We start from the raw sequence: 24422 nt of genomic DNA, 5'->3' as shown, positions 1-24422 counted from the left end.
AGATTTATTATATGGAAGCATTATTAGCTAATGACATGACATAATGAAATATAAATCAATTTAAAAGTTACAGTACAAATAAAAGTGAACAGAATTGAATTTAAAAATCAAAATTGGTATCTGAAAACATCTTCGGAGAAATGAAAATCTGTTTTATATGCCTCTCAAATCATAATGTCAAAAATATTTCCTCCTGAGACAGATAATGTTAAGTGCTTATTAATAAAGGTAAGTGTACAGAACTAGAATCACTTTTGACCTGGTCAGGATTAGATAACCCCAAGCTTCTAGGTCCTTACCCTTATCTTATTTTTTAACCATTATACAGCAGGTTTCCTTTTTTGTATAAGACATACACCTAAACAAATGGAAAAAGGATAATTTACATTGTAGTATGAGCACATGGAACTAAATTTTCAACAGAATTCTGTTTCTGAATGCATCCGATGAAGTGAGCTGTAGCTGTAGTAAATTTGTTAGTCTCTAAGGTGCCACAAGTCCTCCTTTTCTTTTTACAGGTTAAAAGGTGCACCGTGAGGTGGTTATTTTTGTTTAGTTTTGTTAACATCAACACTTTGTTAACAGCATTTGCAGATGTTAAACATGGCATACAGAAATCTGAATACTGAATCCTTGCTCTACACTCAGCAAAAGTTCCAGGGTCCTCAAAGCAAAGGGTTAACTGGTGGATGAAATTCCTATGGACAATAAATACTTACATGAGTAGCATCGGCATGCACTGAATTAACAATGGAAATGGGTATAATTTCAGCAATACTAGCTGAGATATGACACTTGTCTTTCTAGTTAATGTTATTTGTTGCTTTTAAAGATATAAATGTATAAATCTGGTTGGTATGAAAAGAGGTTAAAGGTCAGAAAGACGTACACAGTGTATGAGTCCAGAATACTGTTATATGGTAATGGACAACTAGAAGGATGCAGGGATCTGCTAATAAACTCAGCACAGCCTCATAATCATTTGCATCTGGCTGATGAAATTATGAAGCTTTCCAGTATGAAACATTCTCGCTAGAAAATCATGCAACTGCCACAAATATGTTAACTGTGTACACATTCTGAATCCAAGGTATACCCAACTTAAAAAAAATATAGTTATTCAATCACTCATGCTTTGCTTTATATTTTAAACCAATTGTTATACACAAAATAAGATTTATGGTAAAGTATTTAAAAGAACTGACACATCATAGTTTGCTTTCCCATCTATCATAGGAATTCGAAACCAAATGAGAGCCCACAACTGAATGGAAGTTGAGGACGTTCAGTACTTAGCAGACTGGGCCACAAAAGTATTGCATTTCTAATGTAATATTTGCTTTTTACATGAGCCAATTTTTAATTGAAAAAAATCTCCATGAAGCTTTGACTGTAAATGTATCACTTTTTCGTGGGGCAGGAGGGGAAGGAAGTACAAATTTCTGAAGGTTGAATAAACAGGATAAATATGACAAAAGACACACTCACACACACTCAAGAGAACTAATACAAATTTTAACATGATACCAGCATGAGTGTATATCTGGACAGATTCACTGTAATCAGCTAAAGGTAATCTTTTTAGCTAACTGACTACCTATCAAGATGTGTTATGAAGCATTTGTTCAAAAATTCTGTTATTTAAAAACTCTCAACATTTTAAAGAAATACTTAACGGTAAAAGTTTGCAGCAAAAAACTACATATTCTCCTTATATGCTAAGAACAGGTAGATGCATTATTACTTAGGTGCAAAAGTTAAAACTGCAAAAATGCGCCCGACTGGGAAGGTAGCTCAGTTAGATTTCAGGGCTCAATGTTAAAAAGAGGGAAATCTACTTTTGTTCAGGAATGTTACTGCTAACATGTGTGTTTGCAGGATCAAGGTTGTAGTGGGCACCATTGATTTCAACAGGAGTACTCATAAGTACATCAAGCAGGATTTGGCCTTCTGTAGTGTTTAGCTACATTAGCAAATAAATTACAAATAATCAATGTTGTGTCACTGAAACCATAATTATTTTCCTTAGGTGCACTTAAACTAGAATCACCTCAGCTGTTATGTATTGTCATCTTATTTTCACTGTCTCTTTAACATGTAAAAATGCTACAATTTTCCAAGTCAGAACAAAATTACTTCCATTACACTATATTAATACTGAACTGACAGAAAAAAAGTCTTGTTCAGACTTCTATTAGGCACTGTAGAAAGTATGTGAAAAGAAATTTTTCGCAGAAGATGTAAAAGTCGTATTGGTGGAAGCTACAAATACATATTTTGTCAAGTTCATGAGATTTAAATTTCTCAATAAAACAAATATTCTGTGCTTACACAAATGACCTATGTTTTTCTTAATATTGCATTCTTCTCACAACATGTAACACTTGCATTTAATTCCTTATCAGCAAAACAAGACTGCTTCATGATTAACGTCAAAACCTAGCTGACATATGATAGGAAAGTAATACGCCATAGCTAGGATCAAGCTGGAGTTGAATTTATGACACCATTTTGGATCTACACACATTACCTACTGTCAGCAACTGCATCTCTCATTTTTAACCACTAGATGGTGTAAAAAAATTAAAAAATTGCCCAAGATTCATACCACTGCCGCAAAAGCCAAGTATTACTCTACTCGATTAAGAAATATTTGTTGCAGAAAAGCCTTTACCAATTTTAGGATGCTCTAGATTACTTTTTACCTTGGCTGATTCTTAACAAACCCTTTGTCTGGTTAGTAATCCTCAGACAGACCTTGAAATTGAATAAAGTGGAAGGCTAGATGGATAATTCCCTGGCACTTCACCTCCAAGGAGCCTAAATTCAGAGCTGACAGTAGTGTCCAAAACTCATTTTTCTGAAAAAGCTATAAACAGTCCCTAAGTGAAATGAGACTGAATTCTGTAGACTCTGTTTTGGTATAAAAATCACCCCTCCCCAGAAAGCTTCTACACATCTGGAGAAATTAGCTGGCCAGTCTCAAGGACTGAATATGCATTAATCAAGGCACAACCCGGAGAGGGTTGATAGGGATTGGATGGATTAAGCTACTGTTTCTCCCCCTCTGTTCTCATTTTTAAAATGAATTCATTCAGACTATCTGTAGGAGAGGGGTAAATAATTGTTAATTGTCAGGTGGGGAGGTTAAGCTTTAATTAGCCCCTTGCAGCATTAGACAATAGTAAAAGGAAGCTGATGTGTACAACTGAATTGCTTGCTTATCGTTTTCCATGTTTGTTAAGGAGTACTGATCTTCACAACTGAATGGAAGTCTGCCCTACCAGAAAGCCTTATCCTACCTCTAGTAATGTAATTCAGTTATTAGCTTAAGTGACAATGAAATACCTCAAAAGAAGCACATGGTCACATCATCATTAGCAATACATCGTCTATATTTTCATATATGACTATCTTTCCAACCGTAAATCTTAAAGTTATTTAAACAGAACAGATTCATTATCCAAAAACACTGCCGTTAAATGAATCAAAGAAGATTTAAAGCAATAGTGATGAAAGTTTCAAACTAACAGAAAGAGTACTGCAGCTTTCATGGGGTTACTTATGATTTCCATGCGCAAGTACAGAAAGGGTTTAAATGAGCCCCAATGTCTTCAGCATCGTACTAAATGGCAATTGTGGGCGAAGGAACATAACTGACAAGTGCTGCTACAAAAAAAATTTCAGCTTATTTACTGAGGATATTTATACATGAGAATCAGAGAACATTTCTTACTCTCAGACGCACTCATATGTAAACTTCAGTGAGCTTTGTGTAAGTGCATACAAGGAAAGGATTTTGTCCCATTATTGTTTTTAAAAGGTAGGCAAATTAACTTACCTTATAATAAAACACGACTGCGAGCTTAATGCATGACATTATATTGGAACAGAAAACCTGCCTTTACTTCTGTGGGTTTTTTTAAGCAAACAGGAAAAAGTGGTGAATTAAAAATCGCCTGAATCTGTCAGAACAAACATACACAAAGCCTAAATCGTCAGAACAGCTGCAGTGTATACAAAAAGATGAAAGCCTAGTTCTAAAAACAAACTGTTTCCGGTAGCAAGATGCCCAGAAAACCAGAATCAGGACACACAAGAATATAAAGGAAGAGGAAGTAAAAACCATAACACACAACATAATATAGTTTACCCTACAAGGTTAACTTTTACCTAGAGTAAGCACATTGTCTTCTATTAAATTAGCTAGGGGATGTCAGCCAAGATTAAATGAACAGATAAACGTACTTTTAAGTTGATTCCTGTTACATGGTTATGTTTTAAATGTGATTATATTTCATTTGACAAAATAATTCATTACTGTGAATGTAGGATTGCTAACAAAGGGTGTAACGGGAGTGCCAGTCCCTCCTCCGCCTCCCCCCCCAAACAGGATTGTAGGAATATATTACTCTTTTCTTACACCAATTTACTCTCAGTAGCATACTGTACCTTGCTGAGAATGTAGATAACATCACCACGTTTAAATGACAACTCATCAGAAACATCTCCTGTGCAGTCCCACAAACCTTGGTAGAAATTAGCATAATTGGTATTTTTATCTCCTGGGAAAGAAAAAAAAAGTATACATTAAACCTTCCAGCATTTGTGATCTTTTATCATCAAAGGTAGTAATTAAATCTTCACACACCAAATGATGATGGGCTAGAACACATTTCTCCATGTTCACTGTAGGAATCCCCACCACACGCCCACAAAAAAAGCAAGTGGAAAACCAGTTTAACATGTGAACCCTACATTTGGTAACAGTTGTGTCACCCAAAACATGCAGCTACAGGTTCTCAAAGCATTTAGCAGCTGCATCTTACAGCACCTAGCTCTTCTTTACTGATATATTTCTAGCAAGCCATGTTTGCATCTTAACTTGAAAAGGGTACAATGCTGGAGTATAATTAATAAAATCTGTGAGAACAGGCCAATGGTAAGCATTTTGTGCTGCACATCTTTTTCTTTTCAACAAGATTTTCCCTTTTCTGAGAGTCTTTCATATAATCTTTGGTTGTTACTGCTGAAATATTATTGCAACTTTGAAAGAGTTTGCTGAAGCAGCATTTCTAAAATATTTTGTGTCAGCTCCAGCTTAGGACATTAAGCTCTGGCTAAACATGCAACATACACTATAGTCATAAGCTCATCCTTCTAACAGCATAAGCACAATGGATGTGCTGTGTTCAGACTGCCATACAGACCATTAACTGATTGATTATTTAGCACTCTTTGCTCCCTAATACTGCAATAACAGAGTAATAAATGCTTTGCCATACGCTTACCATTCAGAGTACATCTGTTGGAACATAGAACTTAAACGTGGTTAAATACACTGGACACTTCTGTTACACTACAAACGATTTCCTGTTTTTAATTCAGTGAAAATGGAGTTTGATGAGTTAACTCACAAAGAATGTAAGCAATGCCAATAAAATGAACAGTTACATTGTGTATACACTAACCAGACAGAATATGTACTAACAATTTACAACACTGCAAAACTATTTTTTACTTCTGATAACATAAATATCACTGAACTGGCTGAATCAAGGCTGTCATCTTAGTTTTGTTATATGATCCTTGCACTGCAGGCTTGCTGGTTATTCTAACATGTACCAGTCACTTTTGCATATTATTAGCACTCTAGGCTATTATTGATAGGCCACAATTTAATCATGATTGGTTACGTTTATTACAAGAAAAAAATCCCCCTAAAATATCAGGTAATAAATAGGAGAAATTGCCACACTCTATTTTCCAAAAGTATTTTTCTATTGATGTTAGTGTTCTCTATTTTGCAAACATTTTGATTTTAGTTCCAGTGTTTCCTACAGCAGCAAGAAGAGCTGCTTTCCATTTATTTACTTCAGTCTGTGGGCTAGCACTTTCAGATGTCATTACTGACATAAGCAGGAATTTGGACAACTCTGACATAAATTAAAACTACTATGGAGTGCCATTTGTTATTTATCCTTTACATAAAACAGTGCTTATTGGTTAACTTCTATTACATAGCACTAGAGGGCACTCAGGCTAGCAGCACACAAATTCTGCTATGATTGCACCAAAATATAGATACAATTTTAAAAAATCTTAGTAATAAAGTGGTTTATTCTTTAAATGTAGATGTTTAGACAGTATGGCATCTGGAGGAGATTGAATCAGTTTGAAAGTTTTTGCAAGGTCTAAGTTTTGGCCCTAACAAGCTTGTCTGTCAGTTTATTATTCACTGAATCTAAAACTCAGTGAATAGTGTAAGATGGTAAAATGAACAGTGTATCTCTGCTACCATATTTTAATACTGTAATTCTTTCAGTACTTGATTGAACATAATGCCCAGTACAATTTTTATTAAAGCAAACTGAAGCTCTGGCTGAGGAGGTTTGTTGCAACTTGGTTGCAGTCTTCGACCAACTGTCTTTTTTTAATATACCAAATAAAACTCTTAGTTCTTCAGAGTTACACAAATGTGAATTACGAGTTCTCACACATGACACTTATCCCCCTGGGGTTTCTTCTTCCCATTGAGGAGCCTGGTGGAATTCCTATTAACATTAATGGGAGTTACATGGGGCACATCGACAGGAGAAGAGATCCCACAGCGAGTGAGATACATCTCTCCCTCGATGAGCATCACGAGTATTTCATTAAGCCTTGGAGTGTAAATGCAACTGAACTAATGACTTGGCAACACTGGAAAAGATGCATTTTAAAATAAGCTAATCGCTACTCAATGATGTTACCCAAAGACCAACCATGGTTCTGTGCTCTCATATGTGAAATCTACATAAGAAGAGAGCTGTTTATCCCAGGGTAATTGGTAGGCCAGGCGGATGAAAAATTATAAATAAAAAAAAAGGCAGTGTACGTTTGTTAAATTACTTTATTCTCCCAGGCTTAGTAGTGTGTAAATTCCAAATGGGAAATCTGGACGTGAAAAATTAACAACTGGAATCTCCTTGCTCCACTATGACCACAAGTGTGTCTGATTAAGTATGTGCATAGTCACACTTGTATAATGTTAAGTATGGACATATCCTTAGAAGCAATATGTTTCAAGCAAAGCAGGCTTCATTAAAAGATGGAGCTAGTATTGTTTACAGTGCCTACACCACACAGAAAGATACAGAGAGGGATGTTGTAATAAACTCACATTGCATTCTAAAATAGATATAAAACCTTTTATTGCTCAGCCCCTAGTTTACAGACTTATGCTAAGTTCTGAGCTCTGACCTGATTTCAGAAATGAGAGAGGACCACCTTGCGTCTTTAGCCTTTATTTGGAGAAGTGGATAAAGGAAAGCCAGGTGACCCTGGTGAACAAAAATGTGGCAGAGAGATAGTAAGGAAATGATGCTGACTTTCTTTTCCCACTTTTTAAACACTTTAAAGACAGGAAAACAGATCAGTGACTTGCCATCAGGAGCCTATGTATCAATGGGGTTGGTGGTGCATATGTTCCTGATATCAGTAACATTACATTCCTGGATTACTGATATGCTCTCACATTTTCTCACATCTCAATTATGAAACCAGTGTTGTCACCACTGTACTGTGTCTTAAAAATGAGATATCTAATTCCTTTAAAATGCTATATATCCTGTCTATAAATATTGCTAAAATAAAGAGAGTATCTATCTTATGCAGAAGGCCTGATCCTGTAGCCTTTACTCATGTGAACAAGGGATGCAGGATCAGGTGTACATTTTGAATCTATCAGCTGCCTTTGATATTATTGATCATAAGGAGTGGCTGAGCTGCATTTGGCAAGGGTGGATCAGACTGTGGTGGGGAAATACAAAGTTAGGCAGCTCACATTCCAGGACAATTGTTTGATAAGCAACTGCCCAACAGTTTTGAAAACTCCCTTGTGAAGGGTTCCTCAAAGTTTCATAGTTATACCTGTTTTTCCAGGGTGTGAGAGGGGCTGATGGAGAACACAGACATTTTTGTCTTATGTGCTGATGAGAACCAACTCTTCATAAGATCCAAATAGCGCAGCCTCCCTACTTCCCTGATTTCAGACAGAGACAAGGCCTAAATGAAGGCGGTAGTGCTAGAGGGTAAGGGAAATTGCTTGAAGATGTATTTGCTCTTGCTAATGAAATATACTTTGTCAAGGGTGTCCACAATCCGGGGTTCTTTTGGGTCTCTATTTCCCCAGGTAGCAGCAGTAAGCAAGAATGTTGTGGTTTTGGTCCTTTCCCCCACCACCACTTGCCAGATTTGAAATATATTCTCTCAGGTCTGCACCTGACCACTGTTATCCATGTCCTGCTCATGTCTAGATTGGATTACAGTAATGCTGTCTACTTGGAGCTTTCCTTGAAGACCACACAGGGGATTCATTGCAGCTCACTTTCTTGTGGTATTAGATATGTTGAGAGCATCGTACTAAGATGTCTAACATATTGTCCTGCTACATAGATTTCCTTTTTTCTTCCAAGTTCAAATTAATGCTTAGTTTTAACAGCCAAAGCCATACATGGCTGTGGGTCCTGGCATTTTAGAGACTTCACCCTGCCCATAATGTTCTCATTAAGTAGCTGTGATCATCTGTGGTCAGCAATGTTACCTATCCTCAGTGTCAGGACATATCTGATGGATGGACCTTGCTGGTCCAGGACCTAAGTTTGCTAGCCTTCAGGATACATTGCAAGTTTGAGTAGTTTGTATTGGACATAGATGCTGGGATCTTTTAGATATGGTAGTTGTTGTGATTAACCTGGGGATTATCTGCATGCTGTAAAATATTGGCAGTTTATTACTCATTTTTGTGTTAATGCTCATAATACCAAAAATATGAAAGGTGTCAGAAAAAAAACTAGGAAAAAATTATTGTTGTAAATGCATTCTGCAACGACAAATCAGCTCTTCTGGCTCAACATAGATTTTACTGATTATAGATGGGTTCAAACCTGTGATCTGCCTTCAAATAAACTAGAAAAGAGCTATTTGTGCCTTATGTCTGTGATGGAAGAAATAAAAGGTGGGTTGGCTTGGGCAAAAGTTTGGCAAATATATTACACACACACGATGCAAACACACACACATAACTTTAAACTTTGTTAAACGGGATTTAGGGTTGTAAATAACTAGATAGTTAAGGAAAAAAACTTTATGAGCATGATATAATAGTCTCAAAGAGAAAGGTTAGAAAGTCTGGAAATTAAGAATAAGATTACACCTTTTAAAAACATTAACATTAGAAAGTATACAAATGCACACATCAGGTCATTAAAATAAATTTAACACTGCCCTTATCTCCACTGACCTCCCACTCTACATAAGATAGACATTTTTCATTCTGTTGTAAAGGGGGTTTTGAGTAAATCTTTAAGAAGTTAGCAGAGCCTGCAGTTGTGTATCTTAAATTTACTAATCCCACTTTATCTGGCTAGTTTCCCTGTGGGAAGAAGGAACACCAGCATTTTTTCTCATTTATAGTACCTTGGCTTTGTACATAAATGACTGTGATATATAGGTGTGATCCTCAGGCAGCCTGCAACTCTGGTGTATAAGTTACTTTATTCTGGCTCTTAAGAGGTTCACAGTACCAGATATAACTACTAGTACGTATGTTTAAGCTACATCTCATAGCATGACAGCACCATCAACTTTTGGGGAGTTGTCCCATTTTGGGAATGTGGTTTCTTTTGGTGAAGAGATGCAAAAATTCTGCCCTTTTTGGGACCACTGTTTATGGTCTTTAGAAATAGCATGTGTACTGTAGTCAGCTCTAATCATGTAAACACAGGTGAAGTTCAGAATAAACAGCACAGTAGTGTACAATTAGTCTTAACAAGAGTAAGATATGGTTATCCAGTTAGTTTCCTTCTCACTTTTCAGACTCTCTGCTGTGATGGTGTGTGGTGTCTGAGGACACAAACCATCTCTTGGTTTTCAGTTATTCTGATGTTCCTGCAGAATGTACAAGAATGCACATGGCTTCCTTCTTCCTGGGCCCTTTCTCTCACTCGTGCTATCATAGAATCATAGAATATCAGGGTTGGAATAGACCTCAGGAGGACCTCATAGAAATAGACCTCATCTAGTCCAACCCCCTTGCTCAAAGCAGGACCAATCCCCAATTTTTGCCCCAGATCCCTAAATGGCCCCCTCAAGGATTGAACTCACAACCCTGGGTTTAGCAGGCCAATGCTCAAACCACTGAGCTATCCACGTCAGGGAAAGAGAATGATAAGATAAAGAAGCATGGTAAAATAATTTTACCGGATTTATTTGGGGAGCAGGGGTTAACAACAAGATGGGTCCAGTTTCCTTTCTATATTCCCCCGCCCCCGCATTTCTCCCACCACAGCTCTGTCCTTTCAGCCCCCTCTCTTCAATCCAGCATCTGGTTGAATTCTCTCTCTGCCACTTCTTTTGGTCCCTACTACTCCACAATCACAGCTATCTACATCAAGGCAACACACAGTTTATTAAGTTTATGAAACCAATAATGGATGTGAAAACTGGTTTGATAATTAAATCACTCTACCAATAATGCAAGACTAGTTAAAGGCACCAGTCTTCATCAAAACCAGCAGATTATACAAATTTAGAGTTTGTAGACAAACTGCTTGGGCGTTAAGATGAGACAAAAAAAGCTAGGAAAGCTTTCAAGATAAGAGATTTTCAGTTTTTTGCCCTCATATCTCCAAAATGCTTTATCTGAGTTGCTTCAAATTTACTAGAAAAATTTTAGCCTGACAGAAGATCCCTTAGGTTCAATTATAGATTAAATGGTTTAGTTCTGGAAAAGTTAAGATGTATGTGTACCAAAGCTGAGTTCATAATGGAAGTCTAGCATCTCTCCATAATATATACCTACTCACTCGAACGGATAATTAGAGGAAAAATTAGTTAAGTGCAGAAGATGAGTTACTGATGGTAAGGAAAGTATCGTTTTTCTTGTAATGCTTGAGACTGATTGAGATTTAGGTACCATATTCTGTGTGTATTATTTGTTGGAAAAACATCAGACATTTTTGAATAAGTTAGAAGTTCATGTGATGTGATGCCTTGAAAGAGAGAAATACCCTTGTCAACTCACTGCCCTACATGGCAAACTTCTTGTATCATATATTTAATTGTTTAGGGAAGAACAGAGGTCAGTGCTATGCTCAAGTGTTAAAACTATTACTTGAAATGAATTTTATGTCTGGGGAGAATTATTATGGTGCTTTATTTCAAGGATATTGTACAAACCCTAGTTAAACTTATAGAGCTATTCTCATAAAAATGGGGATTGCTGTGTTCATAAACTAAGGTGCTAATATTTTGGTTATACTAGAGGATGTTATCAAAATAAAGTTTCTTTGAGCTGAAATATTTATGAGAATAACAAACGTCTGTTGCTCACTTCATAATTGGATTGACCCTATCCAGTATTATAATTATTGGCATGTCTAAATGACTGTTAACGCTAAGGTTTCATTGAGTCATGTTGTTTTATGAGTGATTGTTAGTAGATCACAATGCCAACAACATCTGATGACCCAGTCCTCATTTCCTTTCCAAGAAAAGGAAACCAAAACATTTTACTGCAACCTGTTCCTGCTTTCCTGTATGGGTCAGGAAATCAGGCCCCTGTTTCCTTTCCACATGTTGCAATAGGAAGAGTACTGCAAAGCTACTTCCTGAACACACACTCCTTATCCACCCTTTCCCTGACAGCACTGGAAGAGTGATGTGCAGTATATTTGATGGAGGAAGGTGACCCCAGACTGCATTACACTGCAGGACACAGTTACGACATGGCAAATCTGGTGCTGGCCGACATTTAGCTGTGAAGAGGTGTAAAGGCCTGATAAGAAGCAAGTCTTCCCTACTTTCTGGTCAAAAAAGTGATGGTTTATCAAAAGGACCATGCCCTTGAGGCAGGGATATATCTTGTTTTTACCTTAGCTGGAAATGTCTTGCAGTCGAGAAAAGTTGTCCCTCCATGTGACTTTACGTAGTATATGCAGTTATTTTTCCAGTCCCAGTGACAATTAGCACAAGGGCAGTTTGCCAAGTGGAGGCAGAGACAATATCCTTCTTAGCCTTCCTGGGCATTTGTGTCCTTTTCCAATTTTTTTGCTGCTGTCACTGGACTCTGGCATTTCTTATCCAATTCATTTGCTTTCTGTGATAATCATATGCAATGAAGATATGCATGGCCAACATTTAAACAGGCTGCAGATCAATTAGCGGTCTTAAGTTTATCTGATTTTTATCAAAGAAGACAGAGCTCTGGGTCGATTGTCAGAGCCTGTGTCAAGTTGACCTTTTCAGAGATGTCTACATTGGCAGTCCCCTGGGCAACTTGTTGTCCCCTGTTAGTCTCTGAATGGCAGAAGTCTGTTCTGCTCAAGCACAAAGTATACACAGATGTCTATATTATATTCTTATAGGTTTGACAGCAACTGCATGTTGTATCTATAAACTGTCCTTTAGCAGTGACACTTCCTCAATGATGATAAGCTAATTTATGCAACTAAATCTCCTTTGTGCAGAAATGAAAGCTAATTGAGTCATTACAAAGTAATTCAGGAAGGAATACCTTGTATAAATTGGCTTACTTTATAAATCCTTCTCAAGTGGTTTTCATGCATCCTAAATGGTGCTAAGCAGTTTTACTGCCATAAAATACCCAGATGAAACAGATTACTTTTTGAAGCTGGGAAAACATTATTTACAACAGCAAAAGGCAAAGATTGGAAAAGAAAAGTAGAGAAATATTTGCAGAAGAAAGAAAAACATTTTAATTACCTGAAACATTGCTAGTGCTCCCTTGGCTCAGTTTCTTTGGCTCTTCAGTCTTTGGAGGAGCACTCTCTTCTTCCTCTGCAAATAGACAATTACAAATGAAATGCTGAAGGAACCCACTAACTGACAGTAATTACAGCCCACGTCAGTTCATCAATCACACTATCTATATTTCTAAAATGTAAATGTTGGGAGCCAAACTCTTCTGTTTTCATATTGCCACACAAGTTTGAGGGCTTGGTTGTTTTTTGTTTTTAACCACTCTGATAGCTCTCTTTTTAAAAACTCAGTTAGGAACTGCTGAATTCATCTTTGACTCTGAAAAGTGACTCTGAAAGTGGCATTTTGGGGTTCCCCCTTTGTAGTCTCTCAATGGCTTCTAGAACAATCAGAACTGGGGTCCCATCCTCCCCGGCTACATCAATCATTCCAGGCTAGGGAAAATTCAGGCTTTCCTATTCATTCTTACATCAGAGGGGTGTGACTGTCGCTGCCCCATACCTCTGCAAAAAGTTGGGGGTTCCACAGGAGACATGGGGCTTCTTTGCCTCTGCTGTGCCATGCAACCACATTGGCTCCTGCCTGCTCAATGGGAGCATGGCTGCCCTGTTTTCAGTGGCTCCACCTACTGTGGCAGACTATGGGAACCACTAAAAGGGAGGGGGGGAAGGTTATATATAACCTGGGCATGGGTGGGGGAACAGTCCATGTTAATTCAATCTCAGACTGTACCAACTAATTGTGCTTTCCTCCATGGCTTGGGAGGGAGGAGAAGAGAGCTTGATGGAGCCCTGCTAGCCCCTCAACCCTGTTATTTTGCCAACACAGAGGTGGAACCCTCCCCGTCCCAGATACAAGCTCTGCTTCGTATAAGGACAATAAACTCCTTAGTTTACAATTCTGTTGATGATTCATAAAAAGGAATGGACTTTAACTATCTCTATCATAGCTGTGTTCTTTTTGTAGGAGTAAAATGAATTAAAAATCAAAACCTTATCATAGTCACTATAGCAGCACAGCTGACAACAAAGATCCCCTCGCTAGGTATTATATTGACACAGCCACTTTTCAGAATAGAACTGCACTTTAGGCATGTCTAATTCCTTTGCTGCTATTTAACACATTGTGTACTAATATAATATGTATGTTTGCTTTTAAGTACCAGGGACCCATTACAGCTACTAATCTGATATTTTGTTAATAAACAATGGGTATAAAAGTCATAGCTTTTAAAATGTTCTTCACAAGCAGATTATGTAAGAATTTCATAACATTCTATGATGGAGAGGAGGGTGAGTTTCAGTCTGAACATGTGATCATGTCTGGTTTGGATGAATAACTTTGTAAACGTATAGGTTCATTCATACACATCACATTACACATTCAGGCTTAAATTCTGCAAATACTTAATACACACATTTAACTTTAAGCACAAGAGTAGACCTGTTGATTTCTGTGGGACCACTCACACGCTTAAAGTTAAGCACATGCATAGCTACTTGCATGACTGGGGTTATAGGTTGCCAAACACAATATAATGGGAGACATGGTTATGTGATTTACTGTTCTAGGAGCTTTGTATCATTGCTCTGCTAGTTAATCAGTAGTTTTTCTTGTCTCATAACTACTGACTAGCTAGAAGTTTGGTTGAGAAAGACTCCAGTGACTTGGACCCAAAACAAGAAAACAACGTAAAGCGGTAAATCTGATGCTACAGCACATAAAAAGAGAGAGAGAGAGACACTATCTGCTATACTTAAACTTGTTCAACACTGAGTACATCATTACATCATATGGGGCATGCTAAAAATGTAATAAAAGTATCTTTATATACTCTCAAGGGCACCAGGAGGCACTCATCCCATGGGTTACAACCATTTTAATGCCACTTACAAGCAATATTATCCCTTTGTCTGTCATCTTTTCTACCCATAATGCATAATCTCTTCCTATAAACACTCAATTCCAGGTAAGAGAAGCATATTATATACTGGTAGAAATAAGTTTTGATATTGAATATTGCAGAATTATTTTTATTAAGAATGTTCATACCATGCTGCTACTCTATCAGTTCTGTGACAATAAGAACTCCATTTTACTAAATATTTTTCTCTTCCCTCTCTCTGATTTAAAAAAGAAAAGGTAAAGCAGTGCAGGTTTGAGAAATTTTTCCACAGTAAGACTGAGTACCTATAAAAATAAACAGTATATTGTGGGTTCACAAACAAAGTTCAGAAATAAGTACAATTCTCCCTTTAAAAAAAGTGAAATCACATCGTTTAAAAATGATGATCATTTCCTAGACTTGTATTTGAAGTGTAAGAAGAGAGAAAAAAAAAAGCCTGAACCCAAGTTCCTTCAGAACCCCAGTGGTTCTCCATGTCAATTAAATATTGCGGTAGATCTAAAAGACTTGGGTCCTGGGGCTTAAAGAGGACAGTTAGCTCCTAAATACAACTTCTTGCACTTTGGACTTGGAAGCAGTGTCAAACAGGGAGAGACTTCTTGTAACCAACAGGAGTCTCAAATGCATAGAGACACAGGTCAGATACTATGGTGCAATGTTTGCAGCAATGCATGGCATAGATACTATACAATATCAATTATTGAAGAGAAACAGTACAAAAGTTACATTGCATTATCAAGATTGTGTGTCAGACGGAGCCACAACATAATCATAGTTCAATCTTTCCTCTCTTCCCTCCCTTTCTACCCTTCTGGGAAGAGATGTCTCTCTCTAGTTTCTCTCTCCAGATCAATAGGAGCTCTGATCAAACCCAGGAGCTCTAGAAGAGCTGTGTATGTGTCCCAAAGAAATGCATCTGGGCCTACAGCCATAGGTTGAGGATTCCTAGACACTAGAATATAGACACACTTACAGCATATCTCCTCTACTACAAAGTTAAAAGATTTTTTTTCTGGTAACAGATCAGGGAGGAACTGCAAATATTAAAAATGTTTTTTCCCCAATAATTCCTGTAGATTTCACAGCTCAATTCTAAAATTTTGCACTGTGAGTTAGATATGTAAATTACTACCAGAAGATTGCCAGAGCTATTCCCCAAACACAGATGGCTCTACCTGGATATATGATTTAAAGCAAATACAACAAATACAACAGTATCTGACTTTTAGACATGAGTCTAATTGATTTTTCTTCCTTTTTGTTCTTCCAAAAGAGCGAGTCAGATGATATGAATATAAAAATGTACTAAAGTGTAGCTTGCATAATACATTTCTGCCACAGAATTGGTAATCTCCAAGATAAATATGTATAAAGTCAGCAATTCCCCCCCCAAAACTGACAGTAGTCAACCACTTACTTACATTAGTTCTTATATTAATAGCAGTATTATTAACTAGTATTTGATTCTGTTGTGTTATTTGATATAGACACTGTCATTATACAATATTAATTAATACCCTGGATAATCACAGTTTGTGGGTTAATATATTCTATTCAACACTTTAATAACAGTAAACAAAAACAGCTCAGCTATGCAGCAAAATCCATCAAACCACACAGATGGTTATAAGGTTTTCATTATGTGGTTTCCATAGCAATCATATTGCAAATCTGGAAGCTTCTTGCAAATAAGCAGCTTGTATTTACATGCCTCTCAGCTGCAGCATGGAATTCTACAACATGTGAAGTTATTATTCCAATCACATATTGTTAAAAGAATTGTTGGGAGATGTTTTGATCAGTCCATATTAAAAAAAATACTGCAGTGAACTAATTTTTAAAAATTATTCAAGCATTTATATGTCTGTAATGCATGCTAATAGATCCACGTTTGAAATTTCATTGTGGTGACAAAAGGCTACAAGCGTATAAGCTTGTCTTTTGGAACCCCCCCCCCACCAATAATATATGTATTATCATATTAATAAAAATCAAAATGTCTTCACCAGGTACAGATGATCGAGACACACAGGAAGAACTCAGATGAAACTGAACAGCCGTTGCTTATCTGCTCAAAAGGAATGTAAAGATATAAGGGCCTATTAGAGCCTATTTGAGAGAGAGACTGAATTATTTCTCCAGGATGTATCCTTTTCTTAAAATGACCCCATGTAACTGTCAATGGGAACTCTAAAAAGAGAGTAAATGCTTACTGTGGGGAAGAGACAAGTACTTTTCTCTCCCAGATTTATAAACTTAATTTTACAAATTGAGCCTGCTCTGTAACAGATGGATTAGCAACATAATAAGCAACACAAGTCTGTCCAGCTATGCAGTTTTACAGTAGGTAGATCTAGCTTTTACCAATATTTTGGTTTGGGGAGGATTTGAATAAACAAACAGAAGGAGCAATATGCAAACAAGTTAAATCCATATGCATCTTCTTAAGTTGAGGTCCATATCTCCAATTCCATTTTCCCCTCTCCTCCCCACTGCCCCCTGCACTAGCATAAGCAGTGAGGACTCAAATCCAGGGACCACTTAGTTTACAAGGAAGTAAGCAGAAATAGCTCTAACACACTGTATCCTTTCCCAGAGACCTGCAGACGTTATTACCCTTACATGCTGTGAGATTAGTGCTCTCCCTTTATGAAGGAATAAGGTCAGGAGGATGGATAATTTCTGTGGTATCCTCCCCCTCTCCTCCCAGATTTCCTTATAGAAGCTGATGCTTAGTCAGCACTACCTTGCATGGTTCTTCACCTGCACTGTGATAGCTCACTGTGGAAGGAAGAGGGCGGTGTGGATGCCGCAGCCAGAGAGGCTATGGGAAGACGGAAGAGTGCAAGGAGCAGTGTGGAGGTATTAAGCTTCTGTGTGAATACAACTGCTGGGAGATCTGCCAAAGTTTCCTGCATATCTTAGGATATCTGCAGCACGGTTAGTCTCAAACCTTTTGGGTGCTGCCGGGTTAGTCAGAACATCTCAGCACAGAAATCATTACCCAAAAGCTCAGGTGGCTTTACACGCCTTTTATCCTACCAATCCTGGCCTGCTTTGGGGACCAGAGAACCTGCTAGCCTAATTTAGATAGCTCTGGGGGCCTGTCTAAGTTCAGGTATCCTTCACAGACCACCATATTGGCCACATCCCTACACAGAATTGCTGCAGCATGGTGTGCTGTAGCCAGGACCGGCTCTAGGCACCAGCAAATCAAGCATGTGCCTGGGGCGGCACAATGCCAGGGGCGGCGTTCTGGGTGTTGTTGGTTTTTTTTGCTTCTGCATTTGCGGTCTAGGAGGTTTTTGTTTTTTGCTTGGGGTGGCAAAAAACCTAGAGCCGGCCCTGGCTGTAGCTCCACCCCACCGTGCCGTACACCAGGACTTTGAGGGGTCCTCACAAGGCAGCCTGATTCCTCTGCATTCAGGAAGCATCCCCCAGCTGGAATTAGGGTACGAAGGGGTCAGAGTTAGAGTGAGAATCTCATCCTTTGGATCCATAAAACTTCTCCATGGAACTAAGGATATCTGTAGGTTTGGTAGGTCCAACAGAATGATCTGCAAGAAATTCTACAAATTCAAACTAGCTAAGGTTCCTGGACCGTATTTGAATATGACTTATGCAGGGAGTTACTTAGTCCAAAGTCTACATGACAGTTGGGCATAAAAAAAAAAAAAAGATACATTCCCTACCTCACAGGGTATTTCAAGGATAAATTCACTTAGGTTTGTGAAGCACTTTGACTGTATGGTGATGGGGAGTGGGTAATATAAGTACAAAGGCAAACAGAAAATTAGTTACTTATTCAGTCAAAGATTGGGTTAAATTAAGAAAAAGAACCCCATTAAGCTCACATACAACACAGTCCTCACCGTAACACACTGTTAAGTATGGTTAAATCTGATGCCTGAAGCGGTCCACAATGAGACATTGTCAAACACCTATTTTTTTATTGCTTAGATGAGATAGTATGCTTATTGTTTAAAACAATACTTACGTTACCAGAAGAGTAACCACATAATATTGGGAGATGGGGTGGAAATGGGTGAAAAAAATCACGTTTTTTAATGAATTTGTAAAAGATGAAAGCATTTTCATGCACTTGCACGTGCTGTTTTTCACCTCCTTCAATCTGCCATTGTCTTCCTCCACAGGAGGGAGAGTAGGGAGATGTACTATAAGGACATGTTTATGAACAGATTGTTACTACATGACCATTCACTATTAGGGAATCCTCCCCATTTCAAAAAGGCAAGGTATAAAGCTCCTCTTATGAAAAGTATTTAATGTGTTTTTGTGGGCCCAGGGAATATGAAGCTCACAAGGCTCAGGCCTTAAATTTTTCTCTTTGGGCAAAGGAATAGGGAACAATGGAGGGAAAGGTGTACAGACACCTATTTTCTCAAATGTGAAAGTCAGAGAAATTTAAAAAAATCGATTTTACTACTTTTTTTGAGAAAAACTTTCACTGTTGCTTTGAGATGGTGCACTGTTTCACTTGGTCTCTGCTGTGTCTTCTCAGTTACGCATAATTTTTAAATGTTTTCAGGAAATCCAGACACACACTACCATACATTTGCTTGAGATCTGAAGTCCCGTTTTCCCTCTTAGTTTTCCAACATCCCTTCCCCCTCCTTTTCTATCAAGGCCCCATTTTGCAATGACAATCACACTGGCTGAAGAGTAAACTCTTCAAATCCCATCAACACCGTTCATTCATCATATGCTTTGAGCAAAGAAGTTTCACCCTTTGGATTGCCTCGAATTATTTGTTGAGAAAACTGAACAAAATATTCTAATTCATAATATAATGCACACAGTCTGGTCCTCATATAGGATAACATTTTCAAAAGTGTCTAAGTGATTTAGGGGCCTAAGTCACATTGCTGTTCCAATGTGATTTAGACTCTTCAATCACTGAGGCATGTTTGAAAATTTTGCCCATATGACTTTGTCCTCTGATTAGATGACTAAGCTTTTAAAATTGGATGGCAGCTTCTCCGAAGTTAAGGTTTTACCTCACTTTTCAATAAAAGCCTGATTTTGGCCCCAGCTCTAAAATCATCTTTCAGCTTCAAACTTGGTATGTAGTGTCTAGACAGTGGGCAAAATTACAGATATACCAGACAAGATTTTTTTAGCACAATGTTTACACAGTTAGAAAAATGTTCCAATTTTAGGCAGAACTCAGCTTAAATATGGAAATTCTTCCCCTTTCTATGGAAGTTATTAGGTTATTCCTCTAATTGAGATATAGAACTATTTCTATAAAGCACAGGAAGCCAAGATTTTATATCTGTTTGGTCTCAGATATTAAAATGGTTTAAGTGTTCAATGTGAGCTTTTATAAATCTTGATACTAAGTTGTTAAAATACATGATATTAAATACTATGTAATAAATATAAACAATTCACTAAATAAATAGATCTAGCAATCAAATATGCAAATAAATCATGCAGTGCAACTTATCACCAGAGTTCTTTGATACACAAATATAAGTTACATTTCTGTGGCTTAAATTTGTAAATTAGTAATACAGAGAAGAAAGTCTTCATATATCATGTAACGTTTATAAGCAGCAAGATCTTAGATTAAAAACCATTCCTTAAAACAAAATAACCCTAATTGTGACAAATGTGACTTGACATAATATTTACATACATGAAATCAGAATGAAAGCAGCTTGTTTAAACCACAGTATCAATTCTATAGTAATTTGTACGGTTAATTTATTCAAATTTATAGTCCGTCCCTTTTCTGAGCAACTTCATTTCTGGATTTAGAAGAAAACAAGGCAAGTCATTTCAGCAAAGTTCACTTTAGTGAAAGGAAACAATATAGTTGTTGGCATGTTTCTCTAGGATGAGTCTGGCTCTTGGATGCTATAACTGCTTTTAAAATGTTCAAGCAACTGACACTTTTGCATTCTCTGTATTGACCACTGACCTAAACACAGTGGGGGAAAAAATCAGCAGCATGCATCCTTTGGGTACCATTAATGGAGCCAACATCCTGTTTGGGTTGTTTAAAGCCAATGTTACCAAATTACTTTAAGCTAATTATACGAAAATCTTTTACCTGCCTTAAATGACAAAATAAACCCATCGTAATATTATGATACACTAGTAAAACAAAATCAAGCAACATGCAGAATAAGCAGAAAATTAATGAGCAGAAACCTTGGTTTTTTGTATGTGCTGTATAATAGTTCAATTATAGTGTCCCACAAATCAGTGTTGTGTTTTTCCCTGACCTCCCATACAAATTTCATGGACCTTACCACAACTACCTCGATAGAATGTAGCAAATCCTATAACAAAATGTTTATTATTTATCTATTGCCTATTGTAGCTGAAGGCATCCTTCTAAATTTTTCAACACGTTAAAAATGTGAAATTCAGCAATAAAGAATCTTAATTCACATTTCCAAATACACAAACACCAGTTTATAGGCTCCCCAACAAAAGAAAAACCAAAGACTTAACCAACCATAGCGGGAAATAACCTGATAATCCTTTAGTGTCCATTGCCTCTGGTAGAGAAATGGGACCGTTGTATAAGTAGTGGAGGAAACCAAATAGTTATGTAATCATATAAACCCCTGATAGAGTGGTCTGTTGGCTGAACTTTATTCTCACTCAGAGCCATCTAGAAGTCTTAAGGTTCCATCAGCCTCTAAAGGACCACCAAAAAAGGCCTTTCTCCCCTGAGAAAAAGCTGTGATCTGCCCTCAAATCAAAGGTTGCAAGGGTTAGTCCATGACAAAGGAGCAACCCATTCCCCCCATCTCCAATCTTTTTCCATACACCACAGCCAGAGTACAATCAGCTGTGTGTGCATTAACTCAGAAACCACCTGGGATAGAATATCAGGGTTGGAAGGGACCTCAGGAGACCACCTAGTCCAACCCCCTGCTCAAAGCAGGAGCAGTCCCCAATTTTTGTCCCAGATCCCTAAATGGCCCCCTGAAGGATTGAACTCACAACCCTGGGTTTAACAGGGCAATGCTCAAACCACTGAGCTATCCCTCCCCCCCAGTCTCATGGGTATCATGGAAGCCATGAAATCCTGAGCAGATCCAGAAGAACAGTCATCTATTCAATTTGTCATGAGATATTCAGCCTTGGTGCCATGTCATAATCAGGTTCCTCACTGTGGGGTTTTTTTGTGGGGGAGGGTTTGGTTTGGTTTTTAACTTTCTAGGATTGGATCCCTCTACACTGGATTTTAGGGGAGAGGACAGGAATTCTCCTTATTTTGGGAGGATGAGTCCATGAATCAAGGATGGGCATCCATATACATTACATTGTTTGAAAGCTTAGATTTTGTCATTTCTTTTCTCGCTGTCTTTTTAGAGGTGAGAGTTCATGAGGACTGATAAGGAATAATATTCTAAAAATTGATGGAGTCAGGTAGGTGGGAGAGGCTCATGAGTATTGGCTTTGTTTTGGTAGATCTGACTTCTTCATTCACCCCCATTAAAATCAATCCAGCATTGTGCCTTTTTACTCACTATCCCCTTAAATGTGAGAGTTTAAAAGGGACACGAGCTACACATTTTAATTATATTAAAGACGGATAGATATAATTGTTTGAAATGCTCCTGCTTATTGATTATGTTTTGCTTGGCTTAATTCCTTCAGTTTAGAGGAGGAAGGGAGAGAGAAGGTTGGTAGTAGTGATGGTCCCTATGGCAATTAGAAGTTCAGAAGGGGATTTATGCTAATGAGTCATCAGGGTTGGGGAAATCTTGGGGTGGGGGGGAAATGGGATTTATATCTACAGTATCTGTGTGGGAAAGATGGACTTTGTGGGCCACCCTGTTGGTTCTTACTTGAGCACCCAGAGGGGTCAGCTGTATCCCTTTAATGCCCACCTTCTGGAAGCCAGGAAGGCTGAACAAGGATACACCAAAGCAACTATAGGAATGTATTGTTTCTTAACAACAGTATCCAGTGGCATTAACAATCTGATCTCGCACTCCTTAAATCAGAAATTAAAAAAATATGGGCTCCCAGATTTATCTAGATATGTATACCATGGTCATCACAGTATAAACAAGCATCAGAGTGGGCCCAGAATCTCTACTGTCATAAATATAGGTATAATAGACCTCAGACTATGACCTACCAACCTAAAACATTTCTCATTTTTTTGGATTAGAAAAATGTCTCCCGTACTGGGATACTTATTTGCAATGCTTTCCTTTAGCATTACTGCATTGCTTCTTAATTAGATATTGACAGTGATACAAAGAAAAAGACTTTGCTTTCATAAGAGGGAACTTTAGGTCCGTAACCCACTGAAGATGTTCATGCATAAACAAAGTGTTGTTAATATTTAACATGAAACCAGCTGTCAAAAATGTAGTCAACAGTGAAAGAGCTATGATACAAGTAAAATTACTTTGTGTGATTGTGTCTCTCCAAGATGACAAGCTCCTCTGAGATGGGATTCTATCTCTTAATAACAAACAACTTCTGTCACATAGTGTTCACATCATATTGGTTTTACAAATCAATAGCGTCAAAAGTGGTTTAATGTAGGTGCAGAGGAAATAGTAAAAAGAATGATTGATCAGTGCTGGAAATAAAGTATCTTATTTCAATAAAAAGTGAATGTGATGTGTGTTAATTTGTTTTTGAAAGATTTTCTTAAGCATCAAATTACAGGATTTGAAGTAGCTTCCTTTTCTGATATGCAAACATAAACCTTCAAATCAGATTTATGTAGTTTCTAGAAAATTATGGATTCCTAAACTAAACTTTAATACATTTCACACAAAAAAATCTTTACTATTTTCTGTTAAAACTGATGTTTTCTGTTAAAACTGATTTTTCTTCCAAGAAAGACTATTCTCTTTTTCTTATTACTCATATAAATGTAATGTTAATTTTACTGTTTGTGACCACATTAAAATATTTTGAAAAATTTGGTAAATTTATTTTACTCTTCAGCGAAGAAAGGGTGCAAATTTCCCATACACAAGACTAATGTAATAGCTACAAAACAAATAATAAGCATCTTAATTTCCTCACTGAGACCCATTTTAAAAGGACTGCTTTTACATGGTGAACTGTCCTCACTGATTTTTTTTCCAAGAAAGACTTCATTGTGCACACCCCTGTCATACATATCAACTGAAATTGCTCAGGATACTTCCTAGAAGCTCTTTTTCTAAAACTCACCTTCATTTCTAATCTCCAGAATGATAATGATCTTACATTTGCCCTTTTCACCTCTAAATATTCCACACACTTTACGAAGTGATGTACTATTTACATTCAAAAACCACTTCATCCATTGCTGAAATGCAGCCACTGATGGAAAGAATAACAGTTTAACAGTGCATCAGCACTGAAAACATGTGACCATGAGAAGTGAAGAAGTATCCCATATCCACTTGTAACAGTACAAAGACAAGACCACTTTGTCTTCCTAATCTTAAGAGTTGATTGCCCTGATGCAGCCCATGATTGGGACTTCTTGACACTAACCTCTATGTTTTCAAAGCAGTCTGCAGGATTTTAGCCACACAACTCCCATCAAAATCAGGGAACACAGAGCTGAACCCCAGTGCACTACCTTGAAAACTTAAAACTGAGGGAAAGACTTATGAGAAGGTTTCACTAACTGTTATTGTTGTGAAATCGTCAAGCATTAGTGCTTAGAGAAAGGAAATACATAATGACTGTAAGGGAGGAATCCTGGTTCATGAAGCAACAGATCAACCTTAGACACAGTCATCACTAT

General features: G+C 37.5%; 1 protein-coding gene across 1 annotated transcript in view; it reads right to left on the bottom strand.

Moving 5' to 3' along the window:
• SKAP2 (src kinase associated phosphoprotein 2) overlaps positions 1-24422 on the bottom strand; it is a 150419-nt gene that overhangs the window by 7909 nt on the left and 118088 nt on the right. The window contains exons 10-11 of the mRNA XM_077811346.1: positions 12766-12840; positions 4453-4565 (exon numbers count right to left, since the gene is read on the bottom strand). Coding sequence (XP_077667472.1) covers positions 4453-4565; positions 12766-12840 — 188 coding nt within the window. The remainder of the gene's footprint in view (positions 1-4452; positions 4566-12765; positions 12841-24422) is intronic.

Source organism: Eretmochelys imbricata, chromosome 2 (genome assembly GCF_965152235.1).
Source record: "Eretmochelys imbricata isolate rEreImb1 chromosome 2, rEreImb1.hap1, whole genome shotgun sequence".
NCBI lineage: Eukaryota > Metazoa > Chordata > Testudines > Cheloniidae > Eretmochelys > Eretmochelys imbricata.
This window is presented reverse-complemented; position numbering and strand designations above follow the sequence as displayed.